Source organism: Elephantulus edwardii, unplaced genomic scaffold (genome assembly GCF_000299155.1).
Source record: "Elephantulus edwardii isolate Elephantulus edwardi_28Jun2011 unplaced genomic scaffold, EleEdw1.0 scaffold00003, whole genome shotgun sequence".
Lineage (NCBI taxonomy): Eukaryota > Metazoa > Chordata > Mammalia > Macroscelidea > Macroscelididae > Elephantulus > Elephantulus edwardii.
Genome location: NW_006399753.1, coordinates 998,916 through 1,009,794, shown reverse-complemented (window position 1 = coordinate 1,009,794; position 10,879 = coordinate 998,916). Strand labels below are relative to the sequence as shown.

The following is a 10,879-nucleotide window of genomic DNA, read 5'->3' as shown; positions in this document are numbered from 1 at the left end:
CCGCCGGGAAGCCGAGGCCCGCCCTCGCCGGGCCTGCGCCGCGGGAACTACAAGCCCCAGAAGGCATCGCGCGGCTGCGGCGGCCCGGAGCGCCCGCGCGCTGCCTGCTGGGAAGTGTCCCCGCCCCGGGCGAGGGAGCGCGGGAGTCGGAGCCCAGGGCGGCCCGGACCGGACACTGTCGCCCGCCACCCCGAGCAGCCGTGTGCCATGGCCTCATATGGGCCTTTCCCAGACGTGGGGCACCGGCCTCCTCCTCCCCGTAGCTAACAGCTTGCTGCCCAGAGGCCTGCGCAGGGCTGCCCAGTGGGCTTGCAAGTGCTGGCCGTGCCCCCTCCACCCGCCAGGCTAGGGCCGAGACTGAGGTCAGACACGGACACGGAGCAGCATCTGTACTTTTATCCGTAAATCAGCGGGCGGGGCCCAGCCAGCAGAGTCATATAAAACACAGACAAGAACAAGGAAGAGTCCGGCAAGGGCCGAGGTCACGCAGAAAGGTCACTGTTATCAAATCGCTCCTGGTCATACACTTCGGCCACCACCTTGCGGCCAGCAAACCAGCGCCCGTTCAGGGCCTGGATGGCCTTGTGCGTCTCTGCAGCCATGGAGAACTCCACAAAGATCTTGACAATGATGTCCGCATCCTCCTCCTCCCCCTGCTTCTCCTGGTAGATGATAACGCGGTTGACAGCCCCAAACTTGCCGCACTCCTCGGTCACCTCCCCCTCCAGGTCATCATCAATGTCCTTGGGGTCCACCATGTTGCGAAGAACCATCACTGTGGACTGTGTAGGGAAGGAAAGACAGCTGAGTTCTGCGGCCAGGTCAGGCCAGCCTGCTGCCTGCCCACCCACCTCCTGCCTGCGGCCCCACGGCCCCACCTCCTGCTTGCGGAGCAGCTTCTGCATGACCATGTGGCGGGCGCTGCTGCCGGAGATGCTCATGTGCTCCTGCTCACTCAGCATCTCTGGCCGCTCAGACTCGGGGAACAGCTCCTCCTCCTCCTTCTCCTTCTTAGGCTCCAGGAGACCGAGGGTCGGGGGGCTGGCAAGGATGGGGTTCACCACCCCCACGGAGGGAATGGTGACCGGGATGGGAGGACGGGCTGGGGTCACACCTGAAACACAAACAAGCAAACCCATGGGTCATCGATCTCCCTCCAGTCTGGTCCCGGCAGCTAAGCTGGCCAGCAGTCTGACTGCTATGCCCAAGCCTGTCCCGCGGGAAGAGCCAAGATGGTCAGCAGGGCAAGAACAGACTGGAAACGGAGGTGGCCAGCAGTGGGGGAGAGGGACAGGAAGGGACTTGTACCCTCTCAGACTTACCTGTGATGACGCCAGGAGCCTGGGCAGCCATGACAGCCTGAGGCAGAGCACCCAAAGGCTGGGCCAACGTCAAGGCAGGTGACACCAAACCTGGTGTGGCCAGTGTGCCCAGCACTGCTGCTCCTGCCACTGCTTCCTGTAACACCCAAAGTCACCATGATCAGTCCCTTAGAGCATGAAGCCAGGCTGTCCCCCATGCTTCAACAACCTGCCTCCTCCTACCTGGGCAGTGATCTTGGCTGTGGCTGCAGCTGCAGCTACAGCAGCAGCAGGCGGGAGGCCTCCAGGTGTGGCAGGCGTGAGCAGCGGCATGGGTGGAGTGACAGCCTTGCCCACCCGCAGATATTGGCCACCCAAATCAAAAAGGTTCATCGAAGACACAGCATCTTGGGACGACTGGGCCTTCTCATACTCTGCAGGCAGGGACAGCGTTGAGAAGGGGAGTCCACCACAGCCCTCCGCCCCTGCCATGACCCTTGTACTCACCAATGAAGCCATAGCCCTTATGCTTGCCCGTTGTGGGGTCCCGTGCCAGAGTACAAGATTTGATCTTGCCAAAGGCCTCAAACACGCTCTTAATGTCATCATCTGAGAGATCCTGGTGCACGGAGGCCACATAGATGCGGTTGAAGGCCCTTGCCTCCTCAGCCAGCTGGTCAATGATGGGCTGGGCCTGCCCGATGTTGCTGGGCCTGCCCACCTGGGGGAAAGAAGAGGCTGCTTGGGTTTCTGTAGCTGGCACAGTGAACACCCAGTGCCTGGCGCACAGAGCCTCACCTTGATGTTCCTGCCCCCCAGCATCACTGAGTTCATCTGTTCCAGGGCCAACTGTGCAGCTTCCGGAACCTCATATTCCACAAAGGCGAAGCCCTGGGTACAGAGGCACGACCGTTAGGTGAGGAAAGAAGACAATCCGCGCAGGTGCTCTGCTCTGCGGGAGCAGTGCTCACCTTGTGTTTCATGGTGACTGAGTCCCAGGACATGTCTATGCTCTTGATGGGCCCAAAGGGCGCAAAGGCTTGGCGGATGGTGTCCTCCCCCAGCTCGTAGTAGATGGAGCCCACGTAGACCCGGCACATGATGGCCAGCGCGCGCTGCCGCTGAGCCGCCATCTGGAACAGGACAGAGCAGGAAGAGAGCCACTGGCTCATGAGGGCAGGCGAGCAGTGACAAGCCCACTCCCCTCGGCCCACCCAGCCCATCGGTAGGGCTCCCAATGTGCCAGCAGCACAGGCCTGGCCCTGTCAGAAGGCTGTGGGGTCAGCAGGACCCCACCCCCAGAAAGGCAGGCCAGAACCACAGACAGTGTGGACATAGCCCACCCAGGTCCCCAGCTGAAGGCAGCAAGGCTGAGTGTCCCGCCCAGCCCACCCTCCGGTGGGGTCAGGTCCCCAGGCCAGGCAGGATGGCCTCTGATTGGTCTGGCCACATCCTGTGACAGAAGAGGGAGGGGGGCCTCCCAGGCTGCAGCACTGGGTCAGGCCAGAAGAAAGCGGCGGGCAGAAGAGGGCAGGTGCGCCCAGAAGTGCGTAAGGGACGGGAGGGTTAGGGTCGGGGGTGTGTGTGTGTTTGTGTGTGTGTAAAAGGAGCCTAGTGGGCCCCAAAGGGGGAGCTGTTTGTATGGCCGGCCGGCTGGCAATAGCTCAGGGCCTGGTGCCCCTGCCCCTATAAAAAGGGGCTGCCTCATGCCCCTCCACAGTTAAGTGGGCCTGGCTCCCTATGGAGCCCCCAGAGGCAGAGCCCAGGACTCCTGGTGCCTTAGAGGCAGGGAGGTGAGCTGGCCAGGTGGGCCCGATCGAGACAGACTGTCCAGAGTGCAATAGCCCAGGCCCTCCCCACCACCTGGAAGAAGACTGGCTGGGCTAGGCCCCAGAGCCACAGGCAGGCCACCGCAGGATTCTGTCCTGTCGGAGAATGCAGAGGCTCTGGCCCAGGCAGCCCTGGCCACTCCCCAGAAGACTCAGTGCTCCAAGGCCCTGGCAGCAGAGCCCGTTCCACCTTTCTGTGCCAGGTGGCCTTTGTGGACTAGGCCTCATCAGAAAAGGGACTAGAAAGGAGGCCCCCATCTCTCTGAAGCAGAGCCCACCCTGACTCCCAAGAGGACTCCCCAAAGGGATACAGGTTCCCTCAAACCGTGAACTGCCAATGTGGGGAGACTAGGCATCTCAGACAGGACTTAGGCTCTCTGTGCAAGGGCCCTAACAGGGAACTGCACCCCTCTTCCACAGTGCCCAGCTATGGGCAGGTCACAACACATCCACATGGGTTGCTGATAATGAGGGCCTGGAAACATCCCCAAACCAGGTGCTGCCAGACAGGATGCTGGCCTGCCCGCCCCTTATGTGCAGCACCCAAGACCAGCACACCCAAAGAATGGGGTGGGTCTTCCTGCCCTGCAGGGCAGACCCCCAGAGGACAGCACCCCCAGTCAAAGCCTGGTCTGCACTGACTCTAGGGGTGGAGGCGGCTAGGCACCTCCCCGGCTTCCTGGGGCCCCCAGACCAGGTGTGGCTCCCCCGCCTTGAACAAGGCTGCCTGCTCCCTGGGTGCTCAGCCCTCGCTATGCCCAGGCCCGAGGCCAGAATCCTCGCCCTTCCCTTTCGCTCACTCGGGGTTCCCAGCCCCCTCCCAGGTCACCCACCCTCCCTCCAGAGTCTGATGGGATCTTGAGTTAGGACCCCTCTCTCCTTGGGAGCTTGACCCCAGCCCGGGAGCCAGGGCAGCCTGGGACTGAGTGGCCGGCCGCCGGGGGAAGCGGCCGTGCGTGCAGGGCCTGCGGCGGCCCTCCCTGGCCAGCTGCCGCGCTGCCCTCCGCAGTTACCTGGCCGGTTAGACTTAAGGCCCTCAGAGGAGGGGCAGCCTCCCTCGGGCGGTCCCGGGGGGTGCCCGTACACTGGCTGCCACGCCTGGCTCTCGGCTGCGCTCGTCCAGAGCGGGCGACAGCGAGGCCCCGGCTTGCGGGCTTCACGCCCCCCTCTAGCCCTGACTAAGGACATGAGCCCAGAAGAAGTGAGCAAGTCTATTGACCGATTGCAAAGGCGAGAGAGGATCTCCAAAGCCCATTGTCACTGCTGCCATCTGAAAGACAGTAAAGACAGAGTTCAGTCTGTTGGAGCCGAGCAGTCCCCTCTCGTCAGCACCTCACGCACAGTGGCAGGCCCGGTTCCCGCCCTGCAGCCAGGCCGCCTGCCTGCCCACACTGCTGGTCGCTGGCCGGCGCCGGCGCCAGCCCAGGGGGGCCTCAGAGCTCCGCTGCCCAGCCCTGTAAGCCTGGCCGGCCGGCAGAACACAAAAAGAAAGGGAGGGAGGGCGGACAGAGAGGGACACGTGAAGAGCCAAGGAAGCTCCTGGCAGTGTGTGTGTCTGAGGGCGGGATGGGGTGGGGCTCGAGGCCCAGGGACCTGCCGGCCTCGCCTGGCCCCCCACAGGCCTAGGGCCCTGTCGGGGAGACCTGCAGACTCCCTGCAGGCTGGGACCAGGATGGGGGACAGAGGCGACAGTGAAGAGCAGTGAAGGCCTCTCCCAGGCCGTGGAGAAGGGCCAGGGTCTAGCGGGCCACAGGGAGGGAAGCCCGGGCCCCTTGCGCCTCAGGGAGGGCCTGGGGTCCCTGGAAGGAGCCCCTGAGTAACTGAGACCAGAACCTGCAGGGCGGCAGCAGGAGAGAACAGAGGAGGAGCTGGGGGGCTTCCTGCGGGTTGGGGGGCGGCTCACCTGCAGGTTGGTGAGCTGCTGCTGCTGGTGGGCGATGGTCTGCTTCACCAGCACACTCTTGATGCTCTGCTCCATGGCATACTTCTTGGCCTGCGATAGACAGCAGTGAGGAGCCCTGGGGGGCTGGCCTGGTGGGGACACGGCCTTCCCTGGCTGCCCACCTGCCCCAGCCTGGGACACCTGCTCACCTTCTGAAGGGCCTCCTGTTGTTCGGGCGTCAGGGGGGGCAGCCCCAGCTTGGCGGCTGTGCTCTGCCCGTTTTCCATCTTGATGGCATCTGAGCCCTGAGGGGGAAGGGGACTTTAGTGACCAGCCCAGGCCTTCAGCACTGAGCTCTGGGCCGAATACGGCCTGCAGCACCAGCTCTCCTGGGGGGGGGGCACCTCCCCACCCTCGGACCTATCCCTGTCCAGGACCCAGACTGAGGCAGGTAAAAGGCAGGAGAGAGAGCCCTCCTCCACGGTGGGAGGTGAGCGTCTTTCTTGGGCGCTAGCACTGTCACCCCAGAGGTCCGATTTTCAGGCTGCCCCAACCTCTGTAGGGACTGGGAGGAACCCACTGCAGTCGACAATGGTGTTCTTAGTGAGGGAAACCCCAGAAGTAGCCATGGGCACGTGTGGAAAAGGCTACTCCTGTTATTTGCTCCCGCCCCTGTAGACAGTACTCACAGCCACTAAGGAACCCCAGCAACTGAGGGTGCTCTAAGGGCTGTGGCCAGTCCACAGAGCAAAAAAGACCAGCCATGGGAGCAACGACTGACAGCAGTCTGCAAACCTAGTGTGGCGCCCAGGGCACAGAGAGAATAGGGCTGCCCACGCCCCGCCTCCTGTGGAAGGAAACCAAGCCAGCTGAATGAGGTGGGGGTCCCGGGCAAGGCCAACAGGAGAGCGCTCAGCCTGTGCACGGGCTGGAGATGCTAGGAACTTGCTACACGGAAGGCCGAGGTGCACGCTGTGGGCCCCAACCTCTTCGCTTCCTGGGGTCAAGGATGAGGGAGTACAGGCTAGCGGATGATAACAGGCAAAGGGATGGCAGACCTATGGTCCAGGAACCCACCAGTCAGCTCCCCACTGGGTTTTGAGCTCGGGACCAAAGGGCATTAAGTCCATGAGCCCCCTAGGTCTCAAACAGATCCTGCCTCATCCCCTAGTGCAGAGTGCTGCAGTTCGAGGGCCTCAGAGAGGAGGGGCTGGGACTTCAGAGCCGCCGTCACTATGGTGATCAATGCCAAGCCCTCAGTCCCCTAGAAAGTTCTCAATACTCTCTTTGTCTTGATAAACAAAAGGCCCTTCTCCCACCAACCAACAGCCTGGACAGACAGCCCAGCAACTGCCACTTCCCAGGACCCAAGCACATACCATGTCCCCCCCCGCCCAGTTTGTCTGTGGGGCCACAGAGGGTGACTGGCCCTACAGGCCTCCTGACAACCTCCAACAGAAGGGTGGAGAAGACACTGCCATGGAGTAACACAAAGACCCCCTGCCTGGCCAGCAGCTCGCTCCGCCCCACTGCAGGACACCCCTGGGCCAGGAGCTCTGAACTGAGAGGAGAGCGAGCCTAGGGGGTTCCCCGCCAGGACTCTTCCACCAGCATGTGACCTGCTTTGTCGTCTCATTCAGACAGCAATGCTGTCAACACACTGTTCCTGGATCTTGCAAAGGGCAGTGTGCCCTGCACAATACGCCCAGCCTAGACCCCGGCACTGGCACCCGGGAGACAAGGTCACCCCAAACACTGTGGCCATCACCTGCCAAGTGCAAAGGGGGCCATTGGCAGCAGTGGACAGGGTCCTGTCCGGAGGGCAGGAGTGTCCCTGGGGTTTCGTGACCCAGGGAAGCTGGGTGGGCAGGCAGAAGGGCTGGCAGGAGGGGAGACAGGCAGGCCCGAGGGAGGAGAGAGTGAGAGTGGGTACCTGCGGAGGTTTCCATTTGTCTCCTGCTGCCACCACTGCCGCCGCGGCTGCCACTGCTGGCTCGGGGCCCCCGCCTTGCTGGCCACCAAGCTGCTGCTGCAGGAACAAGAGGACCCACCTGACCTCCTGCCCAGCCAAAGGCCACACTCCCCGGGCAGAAGCAGAGGCCTCACAGGCCCAGTGTCACATCACACTCCCGGCTCCAGCCCTGCCAGCACACCCTGCCAGCCCCAGCAGATACCAGCCAGGTCTATCGATGGCAGGGGCTTTGGGGGTGAGGGGTGCAGAGAGCCCAGCTATGCCCACGAGGCCAGGAGAAAATCTTTCTCCCAGGCTAGGGGCTGCATGGCAACCAACAGCTGTGGTGCTCAGCAAACTAGGTGACACTAGCTGTCCCTGGTCTTGCCTGAGCCAGGTAGGACCATCCCTCAGGTACTCTGCAGACCCTAAGCCAGCCCCATCAGCGGGGACCTGAAGGGTGGCCTTCGGAGTAGGCCCAGCAGATGGTCAGACGGTCTCAAGGTCAACCATTTCTGTTCCCACCAACTCTGTCAGATGTCAAAGTGCCCAGAACCCCCACTTCACGGGAGGGCAGGGCCACACACAGCCAGCCAGGCAGAGGCCATGAGTCACAGGCAGAGGCTGAGCCAGCCCAATGGGAACAGACTGAGAACCAGGAGAGAACCTACGGGGGCTCCCAGCACAGGGCAGGGGCACAGAGGTGTTCACTGACTGGGGATCTCCTAAGGCCTGCAAGCTTCCTTCAGGTTTTGGGGAACAACCCAGTTCTGGGCCCACAAACAAGGCAAACAACTTGCTGCTCCTTTAAATTACTGTGGTAGTCCAGAGCTTCAAGTGAGACGGCCCCTGACGACCCTACAGCTAACTACAGTCACTTGGAAGGCTCACTCGGGGAGCTTCCTGCGAGCACCTCACAATGTTTCCAGCCCTCTGCAGTCCAGAATCCTGCTCTAACCTGATGCAAGGTGCATGGAGAGGCGAGAGGACCCCGCCGGTCAGCTCCCTGTCAAGAGCCTGGGGTCACGGCACCCCAACCACAACTGCAAGGCTCAGTGGGCAGGACACACCCCATGGGCAGCAAAGCATGGAAGAGGCCGAGAAAGTGAACTGACCTGGGTGCTGCTGCTGGGAACAGCTTTCTGGTAACGCACACAAAATGACTGGGTGCTTGTGGTCTACGAAGTGGGTCGGCCAATTCTACTAAGGCCACTGAGATGCGGAGACCATCCTGCCGCCCCTGGGGCTTCAAGGGAATGCTCTGCAAGGATCTGTCCCTGGGAGAGCCTCCCCAACGGTCCAGCTCTGCAGGTGGGCTGGGGTGTCCTATGAGCATTGCTGACCTGAGGTGTCCCTGGGTCGAGCATGACTCACAGTGACCCCATGAACAGATCTGCAGCCTGCCCTATCTATCTGGTGCCAGTCTCATAATCTCACTCCAGTGCATTGCTGTAGACATCACGTCAGTCCCTCTCTGAACAGAAAAGTCCTGAGAGTCGGGCACGGGGATGCATCGGGGACGGGGAAGCATGGGGGGGGGGGAATCGGGACAGGAGGATCAGGGACGGGGGTGGGGTGGGTGCGCATTGGGACGGGGAGGCTTCGGGGACGGGGATCAGGTGTTTTCCCTCTGGTCTGGCTGAGGGAGACGGCTGGTACCTTCCTGCCTCATTTGAGCCTTTTCAGCCCAAGGCACCGGGTGGAAGGAAATCGGTCTTCAGGCCCACTAGACCCTCCAAAAGGGGCTGCCTATAGGGTTTCCCTTTGTGCGCCCAAGTCGCAGCACAGACCTTGGGCAAAGCGCAAGCCCAAGCATCCGAGAAGATAACGGGATGCAGCGCTCGTTACCTAGCAACCGCCTCCAGCTGCTGAGTATCAGTGCGAGGGCGAGAGAGCCAAGGCCACCCCTTCTCCTAGACTGCTGGTCCTCTGCCTCCCTCCCGCCGAGCAGGGTCCCCCACTTCAAGTCTGGGCCACAGGTGCACGTCCCCGCCAGCACAGGAAGGACGGGCCGCACTCGGCGGGCACTGCCGCGCTGGACATGCTCCGGGTTCAAGAACGCCGAGCGTTGCTGGAGGACTTGGGGTGGGGAGAGCCATAATTGGCAGGACTAAGTGGTAAATTAAGGAACTTCACTGCAATCCTGAATGCATGCAGTTCCAATTCCTCAGCTGCTCTTGTGTGATTAATTACTTCTACCAGGTGATTTCAGGTGGAGGGTCAACCATGAGTTGGTTCTGATTCGACAGCAAACAACAATAGCAGGAACAGGAACATTAGCCTAAAGCTGCGAGGCTAAAGGCTTAGGTGCCTATGAGAACATTATAGCAGCTGTCCTGACCGAGTGAGTGAATTCTGAATTTTTACTTCCCTAATAAACTTTGTAAGTATTAAAAAAAAAAAAAAAAAAGAACGCCGAGCGTGCCCGGGAGTCCCCAGCACCGGCCCCCCACCCCCGCGACGACCGGAAGCCGTATTCCACCAGCAGGAAGCTGCATCGGCGGTCGGGACTCGCGCCGCGCGCTCCCGCTGCCGCCCCGCCCCCGCCCCGCCTCAATCGACGAAGGCCCGCAAGGCGCCGGCGCGGGGTCCGGGAGCAGCCGGCGCGGTCCCAGGAGAGCCTCCGCACCCGACACCGAATCGCCGGTCCATCCCTGGCAGCTGAGAGGCAATCCGCAGTCACGGATGCATCACTTACGAGAGCTATGGTTGCCGTCGCCATCTTGCGTCCGCCGCGACCACCGCGCGCACCACCCCCTGCTGTTCCCTCTGTTGTCTCGCGAGATTTGGGCGGCCCATCAATTCCCGACGAGAACTGAACTCTCACGATAATAGGCCTGTTGACAAGCAATGTGTGGAGGAAGACGCATGCTTCCGGGGCGGGGCGGAGACAGGAAGTGGGCGCGGTCTTTGTGCTGGGGGCGTGGCTATGGAGAGAAGGGGCGGGGCGAGATGGGGGTGTCCGGCGCGGGTCCTCCGCTACGCGGGCGGGTTGCCCATCACCGCTTCACACGCTGCCCACCGTCCCCACCGTCTGCACGCCCAGATGGGGCCTCTGCGCGCAGAGGTGCCTTTGCCGTTCGGCTTCCCACCGCCTAGAGCTGACAGCTCCCTCTGGGCTGAAGGCGTTCTGCGCAGACTCGGGAGAAGAAAAGGGGCAGGAGGTGACATTGTCACCCAGTCTCAGCGACTTAGGGCTGTTTTCTTCGCACTCCAGAGCGCTCTCATGGCGCCGGGGCGGCCCTCTTGTTCCATGTGAATAGACGCCAGTTGGGCCTTGGCTTGTTTTATAACAGAGAACAAGATTTTCCTTCCTAACCTTTCTGGAAGCTCTGCTCCATCGAGTGGGTGTGTCCCCAGCCCCCTGTCTGGGAGTCAGACCACAGGATCCGGCCGGAGAGGTCAGAAACTCAACAGTGTACATCCTGAAACTGGTCGTGATGCCCACAGGATCCAGCAGGTACAAGTGCAAGCTGGTGCTGTGAACCAGTTCCTTGTGAGGTGTCCGTGCACCACCACCCAGGTCCTGCAAGTCCAGGTCTATGTGGAGAAAGCTGCTCAGAGAGCTGCCAGGTCATGGCAGGCTCCAGACCCCAGCCCACTTTCCCTTACCCTCAGGAAAGCAAGCACATCAGAGACCTGAGACTGGCCCTCGGCCTCATCAGCTGCGATAACGACGGGGCGCCACTAACGCTGGGAGATTTAAAATTCCACACAGACGCCTTTTACACTGTATGAGTTCTGGTAGTTCGAATCCACAAGCGGCTAGAGGGAGAAAAAGAGACCATTTCTTTCTGTACCGTTCACAGGCGGAGTCCCAGGAAGGCTCAGCTGCGAGCTGCTTCTGACCCTGAGAGTGAGCTTTTAGTTCAGTAGCAGAAAATGCTGGCCTCTTCTCCTTTCCCCCCCCCCCCCC

General features: G+C 61.7%; 1 protein-coding gene and 1 pseudogene across 6 annotated transcripts; both read right to left on the bottom strand.

Moving 5' to 3' along the window:
• Positions 1–433: 433 nt before the first annotated feature.
• PUF60 (poly-U binding splicing factor 60KDa) lies at positions 434–9,752 on the bottom strand. 6 transcript variants are annotated; one of them, XM_006879238.1, is made up of 12 exons: positions 9,662–9,743; positions 6,946–7,038; positions 5,222–5,317; positions 5,034–5,123; positions 4,350–4,400; positions 2,273–2,434; positions 2,100–2,192; positions 1,809–2,022; positions 1,545–1,735; positions 1,323–1,458; positions 879–1,114; positions 434–782 (listed from the first exon to the last, which is right to left on the bottom strand). In XM_006879238.1, exons 1-12 carry the CDS (start codon positions 9,683–9,685, stop codon positions 483–485), a joined length of 1,686 nt encoding a protein of 561 aa, XP_006879300.1. In that variant the 5' UTR covers positions 9,686–9,743; the 3' UTR covers positions 434–482. The 6 variants fall into 6 exon arrangements, with proteins under 6 accessions (XP_006879300.1, XP_006879301.1, XP_006879303.1 ...); XM_006879239.1 differs by having other exon boundaries at positions 6,946–7,035; positions 9,662–9,685; XM_006879241.1 differs by lacking the exon at positions 6,946–7,038 and having other exon boundaries at positions 9,662–9,752.
• A 218-nt stretch (positions 9,753–9,970) lies between these two features.
• Positions 9,971–10,879, bottom strand: part of LOC102846557 — a 12,962-nt pseudogene continuing 12,053 nt past the window's right edge.